General features: G+C 37.5%; 1 protein-coding gene across 3 annotated transcripts; it reads left to right on the forward strand.

The window, feature by feature from the left end:
- Nucleotides 1-47: 47 nt before the first annotated feature.
- PANK3 (pantothenate kinase 3) lies at nucleotides 48-27,983 on the forward strand. Of its 3 annotated transcripts, none has more exons than XM_088023476.1 (7): nucleotides 48-376; nucleotides 7,332-7,684; nucleotides 10,536-10,789; nucleotides 12,616-12,792; nucleotides 13,856-13,979; nucleotides 16,043-16,168; nucleotides 25,141-27,983. In XM_088023476.1, exons 1-7 carry the CDS (start codon nucleotides 349-351, stop codon nucleotides 25,252-25,254), a joined length of 1,176 nt encoding a protein of 391 aa, XP_087879602.1. In that variant the 5' UTR covers nucleotides 48-348; the 3' UTR covers nucleotides 25,255-27,983. The 3 variants fall into 3 exon arrangements, with proteins under 3 accessions (XP_087879602.1, XP_027958515.1, XP_027958516.1); XM_028102714.2 differs by having other exon boundaries at nucleotides 27,582-27,983; XM_028102715.2 differs by lacking the exon at nucleotides 25,141-27,983 and adding an exon at nucleotides 17,324-23,511.

Below are 27,983 nucleotides of genomic sequence, written 5' to 3' on the forward strand. Positions count from 1 at the left end.
GTGGGCTCTCGGCCTGGGCGGGCTATTTCTCAGTGCGGCGGCGGCGGCGTCGGCTCGGGGGACCGGGGCCTTTTGTTTGGAGCGGCTGCGGGGGGCGGCCCCGGAGCGGCGAGGCCGGCGGCCTTCCCCAGCTCGCTCGGTCCCGGCACACCCTCGCGGGGGTGGGGAGGCCGCCCCCTGGGCCGGGCCTCGCCTCAGGCGCCGCCGCCCCGCCCTAGGCCCGCCCCGCCCGGCCTGAGGGGAGGAACCGGCTGGGCCTTCCCGCGCGGCCCAGGCACCTCCGGAGTCGCAGCCACTACCTTGCGTGGTCCGGACCCGCAGCTGCCCCTGGTTCCTTCCGCAGACGCCATGAAGATCAAGGATGCCAAGAAACCCTGTAAGATGGGGGCTTGAGCCCGTCGGGTTGGGAGAGCCCTTTGGGCGCCGCGTGTGGAAGCGCCTTAGCGGAGCGGCCTCGTTCCTGGCCTGTCGCTCCTCGCCGGCGCCTAGCACGGCATGGGGGCGCAAGGACCATTTCAGTATCGGGATGGAGGCTCCCTCTCCATCCTCTTGTGCGCGCGTGACGAACGCCTGCCGCCCCCTGGCCCTTTCCTCCCACTTCCTCCTCGAGATCTGGGACGCGCTTGGAGGAATTTTTGATTCGGTTTTTGCTAGGCAAGACTAGAGCTACCAGTCCACTCCCCCAGCTTCCTCTGAAGTCGGGTTGAAAAGGGTGTCGTTTGCGTGGGGGCATTTGCCACCCTTTTTTCCCCCCCTTTTTTCTTTTTTTTCCACCAATTTCTGTGCTTCCCGCTTGTGACCTTGAAATACCGGTGTGTTCCTGGGAGTTATCACTGCTGTTACAATTAAACACGCCTGTAACTTACCAGTGGGTAATTGCCTTGGCTTGTTTTTGTTTAGAATAACAACCAGGTCGTGTTTGCTTAAAAAAAAAAAAAAGATAAAATCATGGGTATTCCTGCTAATCAGAGCTAACCGCTTTTAATATTTTGGTGAATGCTCCTATTAGAGATTTTTCTACGACTACATATGTACGTACTTTTTAATAAAACATTCTTTACATGTTTTAAGAGACCAGATCAACTTTCATTTCCTTTTTATTTTTAGCCTTTTAAAAACCTTTTACTCCTATAAATAGTTTAATCATTCATGATTTTCATACTTTGTAAGTACATTCTCCCAGGGAAACTAGGAATGTGGGGAAGCGTGCTTATCTTAGAATTGTATTGGTATTTAACAGTTTTTAGTGTCTCGTGATCTTAGAGTTCTAAGAAATCTATAAAAGGGAGCATTGACACCTTCCTTTCTGGCCCGTCAGGGTTCTCTTAACCTCACCCGAAAGGCAACATACCAAAGCACTCTGAAAACGACTAATGGCTATTTAAATGTGAGATAATTTGGTCTTAATTTTACAGATGAGGAAATTGAATTTATTTAGCCCCAGAGTAACTTTTCCAAGATTGTACCAACCATCTCTGTGCTAATGAGGTTCCCCTAAGTCGACTGACTCGTAGTGCAGGGTTCTCTTTTCTGCATCCATAGGGGTATAGTTTAGTTGAAATGCTTAGAGAAACCTTTCTGATCTGGTGGTTTTATCTGCCTGCTGAAGAAAAAAATACTTTAATGATGATTTCTTGTAACCAAAGAGTTCTTGTTAAAGGAGTCTGTAAAACAGTGATGTGAAGGCTTAAGTGACAGTACTATAGAACCATTTCTAATTTTTTTATATTTGCTAAATTAAACTAATCTTGAACAGATGCAGTAATGTAAAACACTTGGGACATCTTCCCTTAACATACATTTTCCCTGCTTGTCTTAGAACTTCCATTTAGTAAAATAAGTTTAACTGTGACAAGCTCATGCAGACTCTTAACGGTATTTTCTTTTTGCCATGGTAGTGATTTGATTTGTTAGATTTGGCACACCTGAGTATTAGAAAACATTGCTTTTAGATACATCACTAATACATTAGAAGATTATAAGTCAAATGCGTGTATTTAACCAGAAAATAAGAAAAGGAATTAGTTTCATTTGCTGGATTGTATGAGTAAAAGGTTAGAATTTGAAGTATGTGTTAACTCAACTGCAAAGAAAGGATGAAGTCAAACATTAACCTAATGAAAAATTTTTGCTAGTGAAAATATGGAAACCTGAAAAATGGCAGTGTTTGTTTGCTTTAACTTAAATAATTCACACTGCTTAAATATTAGATTAAAAAGACAGACAATCATGGGTTCGTTTGTACCTCGACTGACAGGATGTTTTAAGGTATGTTCAACCTTTGTTTTTGTTTTGATTATTTGTTTATTTGACAGAGATCACAGGTAGGCAGGCAGGCAGAGGGAGAGGGAGAAGCAGGCTCCCCGCTGAGTTCAGAGCCCGATGTGGGGTCGATCCCAGGACCTGGGATCATGACCTGAGCCAAAGGCAGACGCTTAACCGACTGAGCCACCCAGGCACCCCTCAACCTTTGTTTTGCTTACCTTTGTGGCATGTAGCCTAATTAACAAAATGATAGTAAAAGATACATTTTTTATTTTTAATTTGATAAGATAAAGGTTTTTGAGTCTCTGCTAACCCAAGCTGTTACCTGAAGTTTTTGTCAAGAGCAGAGAGAAGTAGGGCGCCTGGGTGGCTCAGTTGGTTAAGCAACTGCCTTTGGCTCAGGTCATGATCCTGGAGTCCTGGGATCGACCCCGCATCGGGCTCCCTGCTCAGCGGGGAGTCTGCTTCTCCCTCTGACCCTCCCCCCTCTCATGTGCGCGCGCGCGCGCTCTCTCTCTCTCTCTCTCTCATTCTCACTCTCTCAAATAAAATCTTTAAAAAAAGAGAGAAGTATATGACACGTGTATAGTTTGCTTCTATATAATTGGATTGGCCTGTTTGTAAATTGAATCATTACTTAAGAATTATCCCTTCCATGGGTGCCTGGGTGGCTCAGTTGGTTAAACATCTGACTCTTGATCTCAGCTCAGGTCTCGATCTCAGGATTGTGAGTTCAAGCCCCATGTTGGGCTCCATGCTGGGTGTGGAGCCTACTTTAAAAAAAAAAATCCCTACCAATAGATAATAAGGTACAATTGAATATGATAGTTTCTAATACTCCTTTAGGTACAGTGAATATACCAAAGGGAAAAAAATATTTACTTAACACTCTTCTAAGGAATTATGATACTAAAGGTGTGAAGGTGGTTATTTTCCTAGTCTATTTCAAAACACCAACATTTTTATTTGGAATGATTATTGGGAAGAGCAAAATGAATGTCTTCTTTTATCCAAGAACTTGAAGCATACCTGGAATTTACCAGTGCACATGCCCATTTTAGAATTTTGTTTCTTAAAATAATCCACTAATGTTTTAAACATTTTCAACATTTGGTCCCTCTTTCTGCTAAAGAACAATTAAATCCTAATTCGGCATAGATTCCCTTTGGGCTGAAATCTGCATGGAGCCGATGGCAATTAAACAGTTCTTTAATGTTTCCCCCCCCCACCCCTTTACAACACCTAGCAAGACGCCAAACTCTTAGAACACCTTTTGTTAGAAATCAACAGTTTGCCCTGTGGCAAGATATCTTCTGCTAGATCAAGGGGGTTGGACTTGGCCGGTTTCTTCATACACAATCTACCTGGTAAGAAAGATAATTCTTGGTAACACTTTATGCTTATGCTAGTTCTGGATATTTTTGTTACTGATGGGGAGCTAATGACAGCTCTGTTAGGCTCAGCTGAGAAACAGAATAGGAGTTATTTTTTTGAAGGCCGAAGAGATTCTAGGAAAGACGCACTGCCTTCTCCCATCATCAAAGTACTCATTTGTAGTTATGGAATGTGCGTTTTATTTTTTAAATGTGTTTTGGTTCATTATTTTCACCTTGGCAGAGGAGAGTTTTATTATCAAAGAATAAAAAATGTTGAGGTTACATGCAGTAAGTAGCCTGCTCATGCACTGGTGACCGACTTTTAACCTGTCTCTTGGCCAGAAGCAACAAAGCTACAGGAATAGATACTTGCCTGATTTTTTAGGAAACATTTTTCTTAACTCACGAGCTATTAGTGGACCTGTGGTTGTACTTAATAAGCTTATATTTATTTGCCTCATACTTAGAATTGCAAATAAAGTTAGAGCTCCATGTCCCTTTCCCCCTCCTGTTATAGTCAGTGACAAAATAACGTATTTTTTTTTTATAATGTGCTGGAAAATGTAAAGATCAGTAATCAGACCACTTACTAAATGATAGGAGTGGATCATAATTAAGAATTTGTGTTTTCTGTGGGACGCACCTTGCTGGCTCAGTCGGTAGAGCATGGGATTCTTGATCTCAGGGTTGTGAGTTCGAGCCCCACGTTGGGTGTAGAGATTACCTAAAAATAAAATTTAAAAAAAATTATTTTTTTCTTTTTTCAAGTTCCAAAGAGGCTTTATTACATACAGAGGGTAGGGGGTTCAGTCCTTCTTGGCTGCTGCTTTTTCCCCTGGCTGCCAGGACGTTGCTCATTTCCTCTCGGCATGGATGTGTGTCCCCACCCTTTTCTTGATGAATTTGAGGGCGCACTTGTCCTTGGAGACCTTGTGCACGCTGCTCGTGTGGGGAAGTGGTACACCTCTGGGATCATATCCCACACAAACTTCGTGTGCTTGGTGAGGCGCCCCTGGCGGCAGCTCTGCCTCAGCTTGCCTACGTTCTAAGTGACCTTGTGGCCTGTGTTGAGGCCCAGGGTCATAGGGTAACACAGAGAGGCTGCTGCTCCTCCATGACTTCCGCGGCAGAGGCCCCCATACTTTTCTAATGTGATTTTTTTTTTTCTCCCCCCTCCAGCATAAGGAAAGGAAATCCAGAACTCTTGCTGAGTTAAAAGGCTCACTATGCCAAAGGTGGCTGTTACCGGCTTTTTTTCTCTTGAGTCACTGGCAAGGCTGAGTTCTTTCAGTCCCTACCTTCCTGATTTTAAGAAAACTGTCATAATTGAGATTTACTAAGAAATGGAAAGGACATGTAATGTTCTCATTTGCACATGATTACTGAGAAATTCATCATTTACAATATAGCATCTCTAGTTACCCTTCCCTTAAGAACAAGTAGCAGTAAAAGAACAGATGTATCTCATAGGCTAGATGTGAGATGAGTCTTGGGCTTTTTGCATTCTTAATTTTAAAAACCTACCTCTGTAGGCAATAACCATTAAAGAAATCATACAATTTTCCAATTTAATCTGCAGTTTTTTCATAGAACCTTCTGTTTCTCTCGTCCAGTGTACAAAAGTGGGTCACACAAAGATTTAAAATTGAATGGTAATAATTGTTTCATGAGTTTGTGGTTGTTTGGTGGTTCTTTTTCTTTTTTCTTTTTTTTTAAGATTTATTTATTTGTGAGAATCTTCAAGCGGATTCCCCATGGAGCGCAGAGTCCAGTGAGGGGCTTAAGCGCACAACCTAAGCTGAAACCAAAAGTCAGTTAACTGACTGAGCCACCCAGGCACCCCTGGTGGTGGTTGTTATTTGTTACATGTCATACATATCTTAAAATATTCTTTAGTAATTAATGTAATTTAAAATAAATGAGGGATTTGATATACTGTAATAATAAAACATAGTTTTGTTTACAAATTCTTTTTACTTTCTGTGTGGAGTTTTCTTTTTCAGATAGGACAAGTTTGGTTTGATGCAAATATATCAACAAAAGCCTTTTTTTTTTTTAAGATTTTATTTATTTATTTATCAGAGAGAGAGGGCACAAGGACGGGGAGCGGCAGGCAGAGCAAGCAAGGGAGAAGCAGCCTCCCGGCTGAGCAAGGAGCTCAATGCTATGCCAACTTGATCCCAGAATCCTGAGATCATGACCTGAGCCAAAGGCAGACGCTTGACTGAGCCATCCAGGCGCCCCTTAAAAATCATTTTAGTTATATAATATCAGAAGCATTCCTATGTTTTATCTAATGTCCATTGAAAAGTGTCCTAATTACATACCTGTTTAACAGATTGGGGAAATTCTGAAGTTATCTCTAATTTATTGGATCAGTAGAGCTACTCCATATTGTTTTTTCTTTCGGTGTGTTGTCCAAGCAAACAGTTGCTATGAATTTCCCCTCTGTAACTTAGTATTGGGGCTTGCTACTAGGGATTTAAAAATTGAGAAAATTTAGTCTTGTTTCTTTTACATTTTAGTTACTTATAAAAATCTATAGGTGACACAAAAGTGTTGTGCCTGTTTGGGGTCTTACTGCCCCCCAGGTTATGGTCTTAAGTCATTTCACTTTTTTTTTTTTTTTAAGAAGTTTCTTTTTTAACACTGTCTTTAGTGTAGATCTGTATCTGGAACTTGGGTTTCAAATACAAAAACAGGTGAGCTAAAAAAAAAAAAAAAGACAAGTGAACTATTTCTCGGAGAAGATAATGAGAATTACTCCTTCCTCATTTAATATTACTTACTAATTTCAGTAAACGTAAATTCTGAAATGGAGAAATGTATAGAATCCTTTCTTGTTGAATTGTATGTACCTGGTTTCTAATAGTCAAATATATCAAATAAAATAATATTTAAGAAACAGATTTTGGAGGGAACTAGTTTTCGTTGACAACTTACATATAAACTGTTAAATACAATTTATTCTGAAGCATTCTGTAGCATTCTGTAATGTGTATCTCTTAAGTATTAAATTATTCTTCAGTCTCTATCATTTTAAGATCCCAGAGAATAGAAACAGATGTTAAATAAACTAAGATTCAGAGAAGTTAATGGCCTTTCCAAAGTCATATAAGTCCAGTTAGAGAGCACCAAGTCCCAAACCCAAATGATACAACTGCCTGCCCAAATGTGCCCAAGTAGACTTTATCTTCAACATTAACAGCTAATTTTATTAACCAGATGTACCAAAGAGATACGTTGTTTGATGAGCAAAGAATAAGATTTCTTTTTAAGGAGGTACTTTTTCCCTTAGGTTACTTGAAGTAATTATAGGCCAATTTTATTGCGTTAAAATCTTATTAGAAACATTATCAAGCCATAGGTGATGACCTATTTATTAAAACAGAATTGGTCCAAATTTTTCCTGATCCCCTGGGGCATATGACAAGTATTTAATAAATGAAAAGGAATATCTACCTGACCAGGAATTAAAAGGCCCTGGGCCAGCTGTAAGCATCCTATGTTACAGGTTTTTAGAAAATGTATAAAGTAATACTTTGAAGGGAAAAAGTTGAGTTGCACAAAGAAGCATCTTACCCCAAAAATACTGACTGCGTGATGCAGGGTATATGAAGTTTGTGGCTAATTAGCTCCTAATTTGAATTTCTGAAGTTGATATATATGTATTTTTTTTTTTATCCACAGCTTTCCCATGGTTTGGCATGGACATTGGGGGGACTCTAGTAAAGCTCTCATATTTTGAACCTATTGATATCACAGCAGAGGAAGAACAAGAAGAAGTTGAGAGCTTAAAAAGTATCCGGAAATATTTGACTTCTAATGTAGCATATGGATCCACTGGTATTCGGGATGTACACCTTGAACTGAAGGATTTAACACTTTTTGGGCGAAGAGGGAACTTGCACTTTATCAGATTTCCAACCCACGACCTGCCTACTTTTATTCAAATGGGAAGAGATAAAAACTTCTCAACATTACACACGGTGCTATGTGCTACAGGAGGTGGTGCTTACAAGTTTGAAGAAGATTTTCGCACAGTAGGTATCTTACTCAAAACCAAAAATTGATACCTATTCTCTCTCTTTTTTTTAAAGATTTATTTATGAGAGAGTGTGTGGGAGCAGGAGGCGGCGGGGGTGGGGGGCAGCGGTGGTGGCAAGGAGCAGAGGGAGAGAGGGACTAGCAGGCTCCGCACTGAGCACAGAGCCGGTTATGGAGCTCAATCTCAGAACGTTGAGATCGTGGCCTGAGCCAAAACCAAGAGTCAGACACTCGACCCACTGAGCTACCCAGGCACTCCCTCTTTAATTTTTAAAATACGAGGCTGCTTCCTAGATTAGTTCCACATGCTGGATATGGAGGAAGTATGTATTCATGATCAGCTTTTCATTTGGGGCACTTAAATACCTTTTATAGGCTGTGTAAAAAATTTGCCCAGATTTGAGCTTATTGTACATAATATTTGGTAAAACCTGCTAAGTTTAGGGACTGCTCTAAAGCTACAATAAAAGGGGATTTCAATGAATTTGGCAGTATACAAAGCTAAATATAAGTGGCGTTTGAATTATTTTCGCTGTTACTGTCCTATGTTTGCATTGCTTTTATGTATTATTCAGACAGTCCTCTCTCCCAGGGCCATCTCTTTCCTTGCCCCCCCCCAAAAAAAAACAGCTGAAGCCTGCGTCTTTTGATTAAGTAGACATCTGAATGAGAGTCACCTTAGCCCTTTTTTCTGGGTTTTTGTTTTTGTTTTTGTTTAGATTTATTTATTTATTAGAGACAGCTAGAGCAGGAACACAAGCAGGGGGAGTGGAAGAGGGAGAAGCAGGCCTCCCCGCCAAGGAGGGAGCCCGATGTGGGACTCGATCCCAGGACTCTGGGATCACGACCTGAGCCACCCAGGCGCCCCCCCCTTTTTTCTGGTTTTATCCACCAACTTTACCATGTTCCTATCTTAAAGGGGGTCATTTGGATATAGCAAGAGGACTATTTAGTAAACGCTGATTTAAGTGCTAGTGGGGGTTTGCCAAGCTTCTGGTCCTTTCCTGTAGAATAAGATTAGAAAGTTGGCATTTGGAAGTACTGAAATTTGTTTTCTTTGAAAATATGCATGTGAACCATTTAATTTCTTAAATTCATATAAGAAAAGTCTGTTAATAGAAGATAAGTTATCGCTTATAGCTCACATAAGTGAGCCCCTTAAACTTTGGGATAGTGTAAAAGTCTGAATTGTTACTAATTTTTTTCTTTTGATAGATAATACTGATTTGTATTCAATTTGTTGAGTAATTTGAACATAAATTTCATAGATTTGAGACTAGTTTGCTTGAGCATGTGATATTGTTTGCCAGAATTCTTACCGGAAGCAGTATCCTTGAAGCCAGCTTTCACCTCACCATTGAAGTATCAATATTTTCTTTTTTAAGATTTTTTTATTCATATATTAGAGAGCATGAACTGGGGGAGGGGGCAGAGGGTGAAGCAGACTCCCCACTGAGCAGGAGCCCCATGGGGCTCAATCCCAGGACCCTGGGATCATGACCCTAGCTCAAGGCCAACGCTTAACTGACTGAGCCACCCAGGCGACCCAGAAGTATCAATATTTTCTAGTGATGAAGTTCTGTAATAACTTTATGTTGATGCTCAAATCATTAAGCTTAATATTTGAGCTTAATATGTGTCAGGTATTATGCTAGACACAGAACTCAGCTGGGAATAAGACACAGTCTTAGCCTTGAAAGAGTGCAGTATTCTAGACCACACAGATAAGTGAGTTATAAGTACAGTGCCTCAAGTATTGATATGAAAAGCAGTGCCACGGAAACCCAGAGTAGTATTACCTAACAAGTTCGGGAGAATAAAAGGTTCCCAGAGGAAGTGATCTCTAAGCTGAGATCTTTTTTACAAATAGTTTATAAAGACATTCTTTACTAACCTAAAATGAATTTAATAATTTCAGACTAGTACCCAAACTATAATATAGAGAAATGAAAGTATTTATATATTGGTGGATTCTCTGGTATGATCACATGAGAGGGCATAATGACAGAATTAGATGCTGGCACTTCAACATAAATTCACCATGAATTTTAAAGGCCCAAATGCTAGTAGATTGATACGGTATGTTTTATTGGAGAATCTTGTACCATAAATGGTGTTGCTGTTCATGACATAACATTCTTAAGATGCTAAATAAAACTTGGGAAAACTCTAAACAATAAAAAAGTTCAATATTTCCTCAGTTTATATGGTGGTTGCATTCCTAGCAAATTTAGCATATATAAAAGCCATATAAAGAATACTTCGTGCTTCCATAGGCTCAGATAATTACAAAGAAATTTTTATTTATTTATTTATTTGAGACAGAGCACAAGCAGGGGAACGGGCAGAGGGAGAAGCAGGCTCCCCACTGAGCGGGAAGCCCAATGTGGGACTGGATCCCAGGACCCTGGGATCATGACCTGAGCTGAAGGCAGACACTTAACCAACTGAGCCACCCAGGCGCCCTTACAAATTTTCTTACTGCTCCCTAAAAAAATGTCAGAAGGCTCAAAGATAAGACAGGAATGGGATAATAACTTTGTTTTTGCACAACTGCTGTACCCATTGCAGATACCCGGCATCCCAAGTCCCTGCCCACTAAATGTTAGTTTAGTTCTCTCCTCCACTCCATCTTTGTGAAAACTGAAATATCCCTAAAAATTTTCAGAATGCATCCAGAGGTAATACGGACTAAGATTCTGACACGAAACAAAAGTGAAAATGTATGGGTCATAGATGATTTTGAAGTTTTAGAAAGCTCATGAAAATTATACAGTGCAGTTGAGTCAAATATTTTGAATACTGTCCCTTGTTCACTTTATAAAACTTCTGTGGTGTTTTTTATAGATTGGAAACCTCCACCTGCACAAACTGGATGAACTTGACTGCCTTGTAAAGGGCTTGCTGTATATAGATTCTGTCAGTTTCAATGGACAAGCAGAGTGCTATTATTTTGCTAATGCCTCAGAACCTGAGCGATGCCAAAAGATGCCTTTTAACCTGGATGATCCCTATCCACTGCTGATAGTGAACATTGGTTCAGGAGTCAGTATTTTAGCAGTCCATTCCAAAGACAACTATAAACGAGTAACCGGGACAAGGTAGTGACCTTTCTGTTCCTATTGCAGCGTTCATGTTGTTTTATACACAGAAGTTGTGAAATCATCTTAATGCTAGCCTCTAACATGCATTTGTGCAGTAGCAAAAAAATTTAGATGTGCAAGTATAAGTTAAAGTGTTGCAAATGATACTGTTTTATAAGGTATGTGTATAAAGACTCAAACTAAAATAAATATTTATATTTGCTTAACATCAATTGGCATCAAAATTTCCATAATTGTAAAAGGGAATTTTTATCTGGACTGATTGCAGTAACTTCTTTTTTTTAATTATGTTAGTACCATATAGTACATCATTAGTTTTTTGGTAGTGTTCATGATTCATTGTGTCCCATAACTTTTATTTTCCAAAGCATTCCTCTCCTTGTTTTTCCACTGTTGTATAGATCTGTTTAAGCCTGAAGTTTGCCGCTGGTCAGCTTGCATGCTGGTTGGATTAGATTCACATTTTAAGTGTCGTATTGGGCAACATTGTAATCTTTTTCTTTAAGATTTATTTTATTTATTTGGGGGGGAGGGTCAGAGGGAGAGAGAGAATCTCAGACTCTCAGTTGAGCACGGAACCCCATGCAGGGCTTAATCTCATGAGCCTGAGATCATTACCTGAGCCAAAATCAAGAATCAGATGCTCAGCCAACTGAGCCACCCAGGTGCCCCTGTAATAATTCTTATAAGATGAATTTAACATGAGTTCATTATGGGATAACATTGATCTAAATATCCCATAAGATTTTCTGTGATGCCTGAAATATTGTGAAATGAAATTTTTAAAAATTGTTCTTACGATTCCGATCCTTAACTTCATCTGCTTTTAAGGATAGAAGCTCCTAATTATTTGAGGAAGAAAGATTTGGGGGTTTATGAAAAAGAACTCATTTCCATTTTAAAGTAATATTCTTATTACTAAAGTAGTACTTAAAATTTTTTGTTGCAAGTAAACTCCACCCCCATGTGGGGCTCAGATTCAAGACCCTGAGATCAAGAGTCACGTGCTCTACAGACTCAGCTGGCCAGGCACCTCTAAGTGATACTTAAATTTAATTAGTATTTTATCTCTTTGGTGGCTAAAAATCTACCTCCATTGTGACTCTATGCCAAAGACTTACAGGGAAATATTACCTATTTCATTCTAAAAGAAATTCAGTCTGTTAACTAAATTCCGGGATACATGGAGTCTGTTAGAAATTTTAGGTGAGACTGGGGAGCAAAGGTTTTGATTTTAGGGATTAGGCATGATTTCATTTTATCAGTATATCCAAAAAAATAATAGAACCAAGTAAATTTTTATCATTAACATACTGACCAGGCTGACATAAATTTTCTCACCATATTCATTTCTGGGTCATTTTAAATGCTAACGTGTCACATTGAATTGATTCAGCCTTGTCAGACCAAGTAAATAGGCCTTTCACTAAATCATTTCCTGGAAACCATTTGGAGTTGCAAGCTTTCTCTTTTTAATTCATATGGTACTAATTTTTAACACTTAACTGCTTCCCCCCCATGTAAAAGCATTTATTTTTAGCAATTAAAAATGTAAGGAATTGGGTAAAGATATTAGAAGATATTAAACATCTCTTCCTGCCTTCATGCTGCTATCACCAACTGATTTTTCCCCCTTTGGTTTATTCTTTCATCTGACAAGTTTAGTTTGGCATTTTTCTTATGTTGATATTTCAGCACTTGGCATTAGCAATGTGTTCTTTCTTTGTGTTTATTAATTACATGGATATTCCATCTTTTTACTCTGGAGAAAGAATAGTGTGTAAATGTAACTTACCCAGTTTTCTTTCTTCATTTTTTTTTAGCCTTGGAGGGGGTACCTTTCTGGGTTTATGCTGTTTATTGACTGGCTGTGAAAGTTTTGAAGAGGCTCTTGAAATGGCATCCAAGGGTGACAGCACCCAAGCTGACAAGCTGGTCCGTGATATTTACGGAGGAGATTATGAAAGATTTGGTCTGCCAGGTTGGGCTGTAGCATCTAGGTAAGTTTAATATTTATATTATAATTAAAGTTGCTTATTTAGTTTTTAGAAAGCAACATATCAGGAAGTTGTTAGGGGGCTTACTGTTACCCACTTTAGGTTCCAAGTTTTGAACATGCATGTAGTTTAAAAATAAGATACACATTAAGGGGGCACCTGGGTGTCTCAGTCAGTTAAGCATCTGCCTTCAACTCAGATCATGATCTCAGGGTCTTGGGATCAAGCTCCTCATTGGGCTCTCCCATCACCGGTGAATCTGCTTCTCCCTCTCCTCCTGTGATCTCTCTCGCTTTTGCTATTCTTTTTTTTTTTTTCTTTTTTTAAGATTTTGTTTATTTGACAGAGAGAGGTACAGCGAGAGAGGGAACACAAGCAGGGGGAGTGACAGAGGGAGAAGCAGGCTTCCCACTGAGCAGGGAGCCCGATGCGGGGCTCAATCCCAGGACCCTGGGATCATGACCTGAGCTGAAGGCAGACACTTAACAACTGAGCCACCCAGGCGCCCCACGCTTTTGCTATTCTTAATGTATATAAAGATATACGTTGGGAAGTCTCCCCTGGTGTACCCCATAGGAAACCATTTTTATTAATTCTTGAATATCCTTTCAGTATTTCTTCATGCAAATATAAATACATATCCTTACCCCCCCCTTATACAGAAGGTAACTTTCAGAAGGTAACATTAATATACTATTATACAGCATACTACTATATGTACTCTTCAGTAGGCAATCTATCCTAGTCTGTGTGCTGGCCTCCCTCCCTCCCTCCCTTTCTTTCTCTCTTTCTCCCCCCTTCTTCTCTCCCCCTTCTCTTCTTTTACCTTCCCCCCTCTTAACCTCCCTCCCTTATTAACAGCCTCTTGGTATTTTATTGTGTGGATTTATCAGAGTTTGATGGTGGTTTCCGGTATTTTGCTATGTATAGTTCAACGGGTCAGTCAGTAACCTTGCTACTACATACCTTATTTTGTACTCGTGTAAATTTATCTGTAGGATAAATTCCAAAAATGTATGAAGTGTTGCTTATTATCAACAGAATTTTATTTTTCATTTCTCTGCAGTTTTGGGAATATGATTTATAAGGAGAAACGAGAATCTGTTAGTAAAGAAGATCTAGCAAGAGCTACTTTAGTTACTATCACCAATAACATTGGTTCTGTGGCACGAATGTGTGCTGTTAATGAGGTAAAAAAAATTAACTATTTGAAAAATGTGGATTGGAGCTTTATGTACATGTAGCAGGGCTTTTTTGTGTTCCTTAGAGACCGGTAGGATTGAGATCTCCTCCCTTAAATCCCAAGGCTCATTAGCTGTATATGCCATGTTTACCTAATTGTTATGTTACCTTTAAGGAAAGTAGCAGATAATTCAAGTTGGAAATAGAACAAAGAGATACTTACATTTCAAATTTATCTAGAAACTTTTTCAGAAATACACAACCTAAATTTCTTGAAGATAGAAGATTCTTTTCCAAACATAGGATGTTTTTGAAGTAACTAATTATTGAAAGGGGTATTTTTTGCTGTTAATGTTGCATTTGATTAGTGAGGTGCTTAGAAGTTTTCTTACTGCCTTCGGCTTCTTTACAGTGCTGCCTTGTTGCATATGGATCAAGCAGCATTGTACAGGGCTATGAAGGCATTGAGACTTGTTCTTCACCTGAACTTTGAATGATGTATACTTACAAAAAGCATGTACTCCTATATTTACTCTCATTGTTGGGTTATTTTTATTTGAAGGAGATTATATATACAATTCTCCCTTCATGTAATAGATGTATTTCCCACTTAATTTTTGTAAATATCAAATACTTTGAATGAGGTGGGAATTTCTTTTTGAGGGAATCCTTCATTTGTTAATTCATTTATTCATGAAGTATTTGCAGAGTACCATGCGCCAGCCATTGTTTTAGGCATTGGGATACATTAGCAAAAAAAAAAAAAACAAAGATCCCTGACTTCATGCAACTTCATCCATTCTAGTGATTTAATAAATTTTTAGTATGTATTTGGTGATAAATGCCATTTTTTAAAAAAGAAAATCAAGGTGAGAATTGAGTAAAAAATTGTTAAGTAATTGGATTGTTGAAAGAAGACTATTGAAAATGTATATGTGCTGCTGAAGCAAGCACGACTTTATTGAAAATGTAACCCTTGGATAAATATTGAAAGGAGGTGAGATAATCAGCATGCGGATATTTGGGGAAAGAGAAGCTCCAGCAGAGAACAACTGTGAAAAGACCCAAATTAATTATTTGAATTATTCTGTTTAAATCCAGAATTCTAAGTTTCTGAACAGCGTAGTAAGTTGGTTGAGAGAGCCACTAACATGTTTTAACTCAGGTTTAGGGAATACTTCACACTGGGGGGCTGACAATAATCTGGGACCTTTTTTCTTAGCCCTGTAGATCTAGATTTTCACTGGTCACTTGACTTAACAGTAATTAAGGCCATAGTTTACAGTACCCAAACTCAGTGTGCACAAATGTATACTCAGAAGTTCAGTATGAGAGTAGAAAGGTTTTCTGGAGACTGAATAAGACTTCCTTCAAGGTATCTATGGAACCAAATTAGTGAGTAGAATCTTAGCGGAGAGTGACTTGATAGGGTAGGCTGGGGCCAGAGATGCTGGAAGCCTCAAGTTCACAGTGTTTTAATCCTAAACCCATTTAAAATACTCTCCTTGGTTTGTCTCCTTTAATTTTAATACTGTTTCTCCAAATTACTCTTTTAATAGATTATTTACTGGCCATTTTCAAAAACAAGTCGCATCTAAAATCATTCACTAAAGTTTTTCCAGAACTTTTTTTTTAAAAATAGACTATATTTTTTAGAGAGTAAAGTTTTAGGTTCACAGCAAAATTGAATAGAAAATACAGAGTTCCCATATATACCCTTGAACCCCACAACTACACAGCTTCCCCCACTGTCAACATCCAGAACCAGATTGGTACATTGTTAGTCACTGAACTTGGAGTGACACATCACTATCACCTAAAGCCCATAGTTAAATTTGGGCTCACTCTTGGTGTACCTTCTTTGGGTTTTGACAAATGTGTAGTGTCATATCCTGAACTAAATTTTAAATATTCAGGATTGTAGGGATATATGTACTAGGAATGTAATAGACACTAAAAAATAGGGTAGTAGTTTTACATTTTTAAGTAGAGATTTTCTAAACCCTACTGTATTATAAATTCTTCGTGATAATTCTTACTTCAACTCATTTTCTTTGTTCTTTTCTTTTAGAAAATAAACCGAGTTGTCTTTGTTGGGAACTTTTTACGTGTCAATACTCTCTCAATGAAACTTTTGGCATATGCACTGGATTATTGGTCAAAAGGTCAACTGAAAGCATTGTTTCTAGAGCATGAGGTATGATAGGAAAGTAATGCTTTGCAAATTTTAATAGCATGCTTTTATATACAGGTTTCATACATTGCTTCTTACTATGTACTCTTAAGTATAAAACTATGGTTTACCTGAATAGTAAATTGAGTCCGCCATTTCAGTTGAGCTGGGGGATAGCTGTTACTATAACCTGGTAGGCACCCCATTAAGATGGAGTTTCCCACTTCCTCTGACCAAGAGAGAGAGGGATATTAGGTCTTGTGAGCTCCTTAAATATTGGGGCTGCTTGTGTACTTAAATTGTGTTCTTTTGTTTTTCCTTTTTTTCTCCCCTGAGATAATATTAAATGTGAACAGCACAAAAATAAATAATTTAGCAATGAAAACTCTTAAATCCTCCCACCACAGCCTCACCCCCCACCTCCACAGGGACCACTGTTAAAATTTTGGAGATTCGTCAAGATTTTTTTCCTGTTCATTCACTACATCCAGTTACTCTGATGTGAAATTATCAGTTCATATAATGTTTTGGATTAAGTAAATTTACCTTGAATTGTTTTGTTTCTAGTCAAATGGACGTATTAATAATTTAATAACACAGATTCAGAGTATTCTCTTGTGTTGATGTTTCACTGTCACTGCTCTCACTGTGCTATGCTGCTATGCAGGCTCCACATGGTGTGCTGTGTGCGGGGAGAGTGGCAGGTGGAACAAAAGGACTTGTATTGAGGAAAGAGGAGAGGGGCTCAGAATTGTAGTAATAGCCCTAGAAGCTTTTCAGTGTCTACAAGCCGCACTTTAAAAAATGCGTATTTCAGAGCACCTGGGTGGCTCAGTTGGTTAAGCGACTGCCTTCGGCTCAGGTCATGATCCTGGAGTCCCGGGATCGAGTCCCCGTCAGGCTCCCTGCTCGACGGGGAGTCTGCTTCTCCCTCTGACCCTCCCCCCTCATTCTCTCTCTTTCTCTCTCTCTCTTTCTCTCATTCTCTCTCAAATAAAATCTTTAAAAAAATAAATGTGTTTCATATTTTTCAAATATTAGCTGACAACACAAATTGGTAGGTTTCTGAATAAAAGTTCTTAAATAGATTATACACAAGTATCTGTTCCTAATAGTTGTTAATGTTGTTTGCTAATTTAGAAGTTGAACTGCATTAATAATTGTTTTAAAATTATACAGGGATACTTTGGAGCAGTTGGTGCACTTCTTGGGCTGCCAAATTTCAGCTAAAAAGCATCAGGTTTTTCTCTGCTAATAAATGTCATCCATGAGGAACTGAAAACCAGAGGCATTATTACTGCATTATTGTCACTGGGAACCAAAGGATAACAGAGTAGCACTATTCCTGTTGATTTTTAAATGTCACAGTGGTAAGCTGCTAAAAGTTGCCATATTAAAAGAGGGAGCTCGGTAACATGTGAAGTATTTCCAATTGAAATGCTTTCCCTTCTGTATATATCCAGTGTTAAATCCTTAAAATGCAATACAGCCTCTGATTATTGAGCTTCCTCTCAGAAGATTTTCTATTTATTTTATGTAGCCAACTATTGCAGTACTGTATGCTCAAACACAAATCTTAAAGTCTCTGAAATGTTTAGCTCCTGAAGATAATTGGATCTGGATATTTGTTGCAAGTGCGTTCTGTGTGTCTTGGTTACTAGTTAAGTGGGCAGTAACATACCCTGTATCAAACTTACTGAAATGGCTATCAAAGATGATCGTTTTGACGTGATTTTATAAATGTTAAGGCAATATGAATTATTCGTGATTATAGTTTTTTCAACATTTCTCCCACCAAAAAAGCATGTTTATGTGATTTTTTTCCCAGAATTACAAGCTTTTTCAAATGCCATAATTGAAATACTATTGTTAAATACTAGCCTGAATTTTTAAGATGAATCCTAGAAAATCACATAATTGGTGATAATTGCACTTTCTGTATTTTATGTTAATCATTATATTTAAAAAAATGTTTTGTATTTTATAGAGACTTAATTACTTACTTGAAAATCCATTTAATGAGGTCCCAGGACTACACTAATAGAATATGGTTTGTGTGCATTGATAGAGACCTGTGCTCTTTCTATACCACGTTTATCTCCGGCCTGAATATAGTCATTTGTTTAATTAGGTCTGCAGCTTCAAAGCTAGAGACTAATCTATTATGAACAGCAACAAAATCACATTTATTCTAAAGAGATGTCATGGAAATCTAAAAGATGAGTTTTGAAACTGTAGGGGTCTGAGGCAGTATTGCAGAATTTAGAAAAGGATCAGTATTTTGTACATTCTGGTAATAAAGACATTATAGTTCCAAATTTGTAAATCCTTTTCCCTTGGAATTTGTTCTCTATTTTGAAGTCATTTTTTATAATGTTATTTTTTCAGATACTTATTTTGGCAGTAACATTTTTGGAGGTCCAGTAGTTCAGCAAAGTTGTTCAAGCCTGTTAATTAATTGGTTTAAGAAATAGACTAGGGGAAAATATTCACTTCCTTAAATTACCAGTAAATGTAGATATACTTTGAAGAGCTTAAAAACTGTTTACATTATAGGAAGAAAGAAGTATTAATATGTTTTTACGGAACATAATTTTGCTCCATAAGGAACAATTTGCAGTAGGGATGCTTGATAAAGACATTTCTCCTTACAGTTCTCAAGTTTTGTGCTCAAATATTTAAAATTCAGTTTTACTTAATCTTAAAGACATGAACATACGAAAAATAGGAGTGAATATTCAGAGGGAAAAGCATGTAAGGTAATTTTTTAGAATTTAGAATATTTGGAACTTTGAGTCAGTAAGTCACTTTGAAAACCTACAATGACTAAATGTTTCTTTATGTTTCCATTGTTATGGCAAGATATTTCTGTCACTACAAAAAGCCACGTGTCCAATTTATTTTAGAAATTTTGTGATTTGGACATCTGTACAAAAAGTTCTTAAATGATAATTTCAAGTTTATGGCAAACTATTAGCTATAGATCTGGGGCTGTCTTTAAGAAAGAAATGGAATGGTCAGAGTCCATGTAAATTAATTTGATCAGTGTTTTGGTTAATTTGGGACTGTGATTCATACTTTTTGTCCTTTGAAACTGAAGTTACCAAATACAAAAAAAAATGCATATACAGTAAACAACCATTTCACCACTGTTGCTCTTGGCTATTCTCATGTATAATCAAGAATTACTGGAGCAATAAGCATGAACACAAAGTTGTGATAAAGACTGCCAAGATTCTAGTTTTTTATTACAATCTTACAAAATTCTTTATAAGCATACAGTGGTAAATAGGTTTAGCTCTTAGCCCGATCAGCATAATGCCTCAAAGCTCTATTTCTATTAGACTGTACAATTTAAGAACATGAAGTGTAAGCCATACATAATTTTACATTTTCTAGTAGGCATATTTAAAAAGTAAAAAGAAACCAGTGAAAATCATTTCTATTTAACCCAGTATACCTGGTATGTCACCATTTCAACATATAATCACTATAAAATGTTATTTAGGAGATAATGTATTATTTTTTAACTTTGTCTTTAAAACCAGTATATATTTATACTTAGGGCACACTTCAGTGTAGGCTAACCACATTCCAAGTTCTCAAGCCACATTTGGATAGTGGCTTCTGTACTAAACAGTGCAGTTCCAAAACTAGCTCTTAAAAAAATAACACTATCATGTATCCATTAAAACTTTATGAATAAAGGCTTTTTAAAGAATGTTTGAGAGAGGATATGGGAAATACTTTTTTATGGAAAAAAATATGGGAACTTTTTTTTTTTTTAAATACAGAAGGAGGTTAAGAAAGTAGCTCATTTGGGTTAGTATATTTTACAGACTAGCTGTATTTCTGACCAATCCAAAAACATCTTAAATTGGATCCTGCCATTTCATCATACTGTATTATCATTTTTCTAGTGATTCTGGTAAGTTGCCCAAGACCCATCCTGACTGGCCTCAACGATCTCCAAAATGTCAGTTTCCTTCACTGAAGCAAATTTGATGATTCCAGTGACTTAAATCCCCCCAACCTTATGTAATTAAACTTTGAGAAGACAATTTTAAAGGACTAAAAAGAGACCCTTTTAATTCTTGAGTTCTGTACACACAAGTTCTTTATGACTTTTGAATTTAATTTCCATTCTTAAAAACTGGTAAAATATTTTCAAATACAAAGAGCACTGTCAGGTTGTTTTGGGGCTTGATGAAGAACACAAAAAAGATTGCCTTTTAACTAGAGATGTTTAGAAGTAATGGCCTTCAGTTCTATACCCTGTTTCTCCAAAGACATAGTATTAGACTTGCTTGCCTGTCAACGGGGGCCTTCCTTGCTCAGCGACTCTAAATAGGTGGGCTCTTCATTTGGGTTAAGTCAGTGCCATTGCCAGTAATATACATGGCCATTGACAGTCTTTCAAGAGGTTCAGATTCTTGGCCAAATAGACTCTGTAAAGATTCCTGAGTTTACCTTTGCATGCAGATGTGATTACTGTATTGTAGGTACCAGTTCCTGAAAGTCCCATTTCTATAAGAAAAATGATGCAGCTAAAGGGAAAGGTTTTCCTCATGTCCTATGGAACTCTTGCCTTGATTTCTAAGGTTGCATTCTTGGGTGGAAAGCTTAGCAAGGCAGTAGTTTCCAGATACCCTTTATAACCACTCTGCTTGTTATATGCAAAAATGTTCATATTTGTATAGTGTATATTTTTTTTTTGTTGAGCACTTTACGCTTTTTAGTCTTGCATTTGAGAAAATATAGTTCAGAAATCCTTTCTTATTTAAAGCCATGTAAAAACCGTTTAAAGGATAATAACCAGAAAAAATGAGTGTGCATTATTTTGCATTTAACTCACTGTTTTGTGGTATATATAAGCAAAATATTAGAAATATATTGCCTTTTTGTAATACTCTGACCTTATTTAAGATGATTTGCCAGGAAATGTCACTGATGTCCTATTTTCCTAATGAGTTTATTAAATGTGGGTTTTATTCTAATACTGAAGGAATTCAGCTAACTTTGTCATCAGATAACCTCAGAAAATAATGCGCTTTATCTGTATTACTGTCTGTTTTCCATATTTGAGACAGTAGTGGTCTTATATTTTCTACTGAGCCTAGTAATTAAGACCAAAAGTAATTTTTTTCTTCCTTTAAGGTATTTTTAATAGCCTAATAAAAATGATGGTGGTATAAAAAGTAAATCACCCCAGCTTTTTGACCATATCTAAAATTCTGAGTAATTGCCACTTAAAAGTCTTCTCAAAACAGTCTCTATTGCTTTGTTACGCTTGTGTATTCAGTGGATGTGGGATCGTAACTTGATATTATATTAGAAATAGTGCCAGCCACTGGTCTAAATTCTTTGAATGTTATTTCATTGTAAAATGAGGGAATTGATTTGTTACAATGGGAAAAAACTCAGTTATCATCAGGATCCTGAAAAAAAGTTAGTTGCTCCATTCATGGCAGCATTTGGAAAGACTGAAATGATTTGTTCAGTTATGTTGTGTCCTGTTTTGGAGTTAATTTGATTTGTATATGTTGTTAGAGGCACTAGATTCTGGATTCTCACCAAGCCAGTAGAGTGGTATTAGTTACTCTCTCATAAGATTATGTTCTTGTCTGTAATAGTCTAGTAGATAAAGTATTATGAGGGGTTTTATATATATTATTAAAGTGGGTGTATGTGTGCACGCATTGTTGCACACTTTAATCTGTGGGAGTATCTGGAATTTTTATTGTGTTAACTTTAAATTATGTGGACATTATTACAGCTTTTCCATTGTACAAAAAGAAACCTCCCGCTAGATTCATGAATGTTTGAATATTAGATATATTTGGGATTTTTAGTGGCCCTTTTCTTTAAGCTGTTTCTTTCTGGTCATTATGAGTAGGAACAGATGCGGGATAAACCCCCTCTAGGAATTACTTACTGCTTTTGTCAAACACATTTTATAGCGAAATTTGTAAAACAATTTTAATTACCTCCAAGTGAGTTGAAATATCATGTGTTCTAGCCATTTACATCAAATACGAAGACCCAGAATGCTTTTATCCTTAAAATTGTCTGAGAATAATCAGACTGTACATGGTTCTGACATTCCCAGCTTATTATTTAAAATAAATATAGCAGTGAGTTGATACTGGGACTTCCAAGTACTAAATAGTTGTGCCGAATGATGTGTGTGAGGGGAAATAATTTTTTTTCCGTAAGAAAAAAAATTTAGAAATCTTTATAGTCTGGCTCTTGGAGTTGTTAAGAGATTATTTTTCTTTTAAATTTTCAGTCATTTTGCTGCAGCTGCCACTAATTTTGTGTTTAAAAGAACTAATGAGGAATATATTTTTCAAAGGAGTAAATGAAGTTAATATGCAACTGAATTTCTAAGATATTGCTGACTTTTTTGCTATTAACATCTTGCATTCATTGCATTGCTTACAGTTTCAGTAGCTTTCAAAGAAAACATTGGAGCTTTTACATTAATTTGTAAAGTATACATAAGTAATGCAAATAGTTTGAAATTATTTTAGCTATACGTTGTATCTCTGAATCATGGACATCATACCTGGCGTAACCAGTAATTGCAGATACTAAGCCATTTTTAAATTTATAATTTTTTTCTGAGATGCCCTTTTTAGTTTGCAATGTTTAGAAACAAAAGGTAACTTTATACACCTAACATCAATATCTTAAGTCTCTTTGTCCCGTATATAATTAATGGAATTAGGATGTAAGTCCTATTAAGATGGTTTTATTGTATTTTTATATATTGTATGCTTTCCCTTTTTATTTGAACTACATTGAGACTGAATTTTTGACTGAAGTTGAATGGCATTTGTCTTAATCTGCCCAGTTATTGACCAAATCATATCTAGATGTTTGTATGTTTTAATTTTACTTATCCGAGCCATTTCGGTTTGTTGCCTTATTCTATCTATTGCATTGTTCTTGTCACGTCTAAGCTTTGTCATGTTGGAATTCTTTTAACACTGAATCTGTGATGTAAAAATGTATGATGTACTACAAATTTTATTCATAATTAACTTATAGCCTATTGTAACCTATAAAACATTTCTTGTAAATTGTCCAGTTTATTTTTTGATTTATGTATTTTCTTATGTAAATTTTTAAAACACTTGTTGTGGCCTGTTCTATAAACATTCCTGTGCTCTTCTTAATGCTTATTTGCATGAAAGAAACTTAGGTTTTGCTTGTTTATATTGGATGGCCATTAAGCCACCTTCGGTACTCTCTGCCTTCTTTCCTGTAGTTTAACTTTTTCTAGTTTTATTCATATTCTAAACAAATGTTAAAATCATTCTTTTTATTTCCTACTTTCCAAATAAATTCTCTAAGTTGTTTAATATGTGTATCTTTTTATTATTTCATTTTATATATTGTACTCCCACATTTTCACTCTGATTAAAGTTGTAATTGAAATTACCTATAATAGAATGTAAACTCTGAGAGCAAGGACATGGCACAGTCTTACCTCTATCCCCAGTAGTTGGCACAGAGAAGGCATTCAGTAAATAAATACTTGCTGAGTGAATTCATTGTAGAGAAAGTGTCCTTATCTAGTCTGCCTCTATAAGATAGAATTAGTTTTTCCCCACCTTCCTCTTCCCATCACTAGAAAGCATATTCTGGTAGGACTTTATTAAAATGTTTAAACTTAACTTTTTCTCAAAATGAGGCCATGTTACCCTACACCAGGAATCAATGTCAACAGAGGGGTTTTTCCAAACTCTTGGATATGCTCCACAGGAGATGCCAGAACTTTGTGGTACTTTGGACGTGTTACTTCATACATATTTCCTCTATACCAAAACTTCATTTACTTATTTTTAATAGACAATGACTGTTAGCTTTGTTTAAAGAAAAAGGAAAAGATGATCTTAATATGTAAGGAATTAATTTGGAAAGTTTGTCTCTATTTTCAAATTGAATGATTGTTGATTCCAGGCATATAGGAATGGTTGACAACATGAAGACTACCAATATGACTCCGGGAAGTACATAGCCTTTCCGTTTAAGGGGGAAAAAAAGTCCGCTGGGATGCCTGGGTGGTGCAGTCATTTAAGTGGTTAAGTGTCAGACTCTTGGTTTCAGCTCAGGGTTGTAAGATCAATCCCTGCATTGGGCTCCTCATTGAGCACTGAGTCTATTTGAGATTCTCTCTCCCTGTCCCTCCCCGCCCTTCTCTCTCTCTCTGAAATAATTAAACCTTTAAAAGAGAAAAATCCAGTAAATAGAAACTAGGATGAAAAAAGTGTGAGATGGTGACTAGGGGGGGAAGATGAGTTTGGTGTGGAAATACAGATTTGAGGTGTAGTTTAGCTCCAAGGATAGAAGTACCACAAGCAATTGGAAATAAGCCACTGAAGAGCAAAAGTAGTTCAAGGCTACACACATAAGTAAGTGCTTCATTCAAAATTCACTTATTCGGGAAAGAGTTCATATTGGATTCTATACACAGAGCTTACACATTTTGAAAGCAAGATGCTTTTTTGTTGACATGTTCCTCAAGGGTATTGTGTATTGAGCAATGTTTCTGCATCCAAAGTGTTGATCACTTCCTATTTTTTTTTTAAGATTTTCAAACTATTTTTAAGTAACCCCTACACCCAACATGGGGCTCAAGCTCACAAACCCAAGACCAAGACCAAGAATCACATTCTACCGACCCAGCCAGCCAGATACTTCCTATTATAAAAGCTTTGTTTATTTCTATGTTAAGATATTCCTACGCTCCTGGGTTTTGAGGTTTTTTGGGGTATTTTTAAGATTTTATTTGACAGGGGACACAAGCAGGGGGAGTGTGAGAGGGAGAAGCAGGCTTCCCCCTGAGCAAGAACCCCAATGTGGGGCTTGATCCCAGCACCCTGGGATTATGACCTAAGCTGAAGGCAGATGCTTAATGATTGAGCTACCCAGGAGCCCCTGAGGGGTTTTTCTGTTTTAAGATTTTTTTTTTCTTTTTTTTTGGACAGAGACACGGCGAGAGAGCAGGAACACAAGTATGGGGAGTGGCAGAGGGAGAAGCAGGCTCCCTGCTGAGCAGGGAGCCCGATGCGGGGCTCGATCCCAGGACCCCAGGATCATGACCTGAGCCAAAGGCAGATGCTTAACGACTGAGCCACTCAGGCGCCCCATCCTTGAGGGTTTTTTTAAAAAGTTCTGCTTTAGACTCTTCTCTAAAACTTGGAAAACCTAACTCATCTCTGGGGCTCTACCTCTTCTACATAAAAAACTGGTCTTTTTATTCTGGAAATAGTAATAAAGATTATGGAAACCGTGATGGCATGTTCTTTTGGAGTGAAGAGCCCAATTTGCTCATTTTTCTCTAGCAAGAGTTTGGAGTCAGCTACCCCTGATTTCTTGCGGCGGAGGGGGGGGGAAGAAATGTTAACTACATCATTCAGAAAACTCAAGGCTCTCAACTTGAAAAAAATTAAGTGAATATAATGTAGGATTTGACTTGTTTTGTTTCTGTTGTTTTTAAATATCCTAAGAGTTGAAATTTAAAAATCCCGATACCTTACGTTTTCAGATTTCCAGAACATTTCTTCAGGTTTTCAGGACAACTAATACTTCAAAAAGTGATTTCAGTACATTTGTAACTACTATATTGGCTTTTGTTTATTTTTGGTTTTGGTTTGGGACTTTTTTTTTTTTTTAAAGTAGGCTCCATGCCCAGCATAGAACCCAATGCAGGGCTTGAACTCATGACCAGGAGATCAAGACCTGATATGAGATCAAGAGTCAGACACTTAACCAACTGAACCACTGAGTGCCCCTGAGACCTGTTTTTTTAAAATCCACTTATTGGGGGCGCCTGGGTGGCTCAGTTGGTTAAGCAACTGCCTTTGGCTCAGGTCATGATCCTGGAGTCCCAGGATCAAGTACCACATCGGGCTCCCTGCTCAGCAGGGAGTCTGCTTCTCCTCCTGACCCTCTTCCCTCTCCTGCTCTCTATCTCTCATTCTCTCTCTCTCAAATAAATAAAATCTTAAAAAAAAATAAAATAAAAAATAAAATAAAATCCACTTACTGGGGCACCTGGGTGGTGGCTCAGTCATTAAGCATCTGCCTTCGGCTCAGGTCATGATCCCCAGGGTCCTGGGATCAAGCCCCGCATCGGGCTCCCTGCTCGGCGGGAGGCCTGCTTCTCCCTCTCCCACTCCCCCTGCTTGTGTTCCCTCTCTCGCTGTCTCTCTCTGTCAAATAAATAAAATCTTTAAAAAATAAATAAAATCCACTTATTGAAGTATAGTTCTAGTACAGTAGTTAATTGTATATTTAAGTAAGCTTGATAAATTTATGCACTCACGTGACTACCACTCTCAAGATACTTCCATCATTCCAAGCAGTTCCCTTGGCATCCCATCTTAGTCCCTTCCCATCCTCATCCCATGGCAACTGATACATGCTCTATGATAGGAGATTCAATTTATCTTTTCTAGAGTTTTCGGATAAGTGGGCTCATATGATATTAACCCTTTTTTTCACCTCCTAATACCCCATCCCTTCCTACTTCAGGCTTTCTAGGGTTGTGATCTGCTTTCTGTCTACAGATTTACCTATAATATGTACTCATATCTGACTGCTTTCCTCAGCATGTTTTTTGAAATTAATGTATGTTGTATCAGTAGTTCATTCCTTTTTACTGCTGAGTAATATTTCATTGGATGGATATACCACAATTTCTCCATTCACTTGTACAGTTATGTACAAGCCTTTGGATGGACATATTTTTTCTTTGGGTTAAATAGGAGTGGAATTGCTTGTGTAACTATGTTTATTTCTATAAGAAACTGGAAAATTTTCCAAAATTTCCATTTTTATATTCCCACTAGCAATATGAGAGTTCCACTTACTCTGCATCTTTGTCAATACTAAGTGTTGGTTTTTTAATTTTCGCCATTCTTCTGTATGTCCTGGTATCTACTATGATTTTAATTTGCACATCCTTAATTACTGATAACAATGAGCATCTTTTCTGAAGCTCACTGGTCTTTATGTTTTTGTAAAGACTGACCAAATCTTACCCTTTCTTAATTGTCTTACTGAGTTACAAGTTCTTTTTTTTTTTTTTAAGATTTTATTTATTTATTTGAGAGAGAGCACATGATGGGGGAGGGTCAGAGGGAGAAGCAGACTCCCTGCTCAGCAGGGAGCCCGATGTGGGACTAGATCCTGGGACTCCAGGTTCATGACCCGAGCCGAAGGCAGTTGCTTAACCAACTGAGCCACCCAGGCACCCACAAGAGTTCTTTAGTCCAGTTAGAAGCACTTTGTTGGATATATGCTTGGATATTTTCTCCAAGTTTGTGGCTTGTCTTTTTATTTTCTTAGATTATTTTGAAAAGTAGAGTTCTTTATTTTGTTGATCCATTTCTCATTTTTTTTCCTTTATGGTTCCCACTCCTAGGTCCTAAGAAATCTTGGCCTACCCAACGTCTTGAATATTTTCTGCTGGTTTATTCTAGGCATTTTGTGAGTTTTTATATTTAGATCTATGGATCCATGAGGTAAGGGTTGAAGGGGTGTGTCTTTGGGGGTCTTAAGCATATGGGTATCTAGTTGTGTCAGCATCATGTGTCAAAAAGACTTGTTTTGTGATTGTGTGAGTCCTGGGATTGGAGGGAGATAGCAATTACAAAGCATCAGGAGGAAAACTGTGGGAGTGATGGATATGTTCATTATTGTCATTGTGATGATGGTTCCACAGGTGTGTACCTACGTCAAAGCTCATCATATTGTTTATTTTAAATTTGTGGTTTATTGTACATAGATTATACCCCAATAAAGCCTTTTTTAAAAAGACACAGAA

Source organism: Eumetopias jubatus, unplaced genomic scaffold, assembly GCF_037043125.1.
Source record: "Eumetopias jubatus isolate StellerSeaLion01/CBP00866 unplaced genomic scaffold, mEumJub1_p1.0 scaffold_5, whole genome shotgun sequence".
Taxonomy (NCBI): domain Eukaryota; kingdom Metazoa; phylum Chordata; class Mammalia; order Carnivora; family Otariidae; genus Eumetopias; species Eumetopias jubatus.

Coding starts and splice junctions, on each gene's coding strand:
- PANK3 (XM_088023476.1), top strand. CDS start 349: ATGAAGATCAAGGATGCCAAGAAACCCT. Junction 377..7,331: donor CAAGGATGCCAAGAAACCCT/GTAAGATGGGGG, acceptor TTTTATCCACAG/CTTTCCCATGGTTTGGCATG. Junction 10,790..12,615: donor AAACGAGTAACCGGGACAAG/GTAGTGACCTTT, acceptor ATTTTTTTTTAG/CCTTGGAGGGGGTACCTTTC.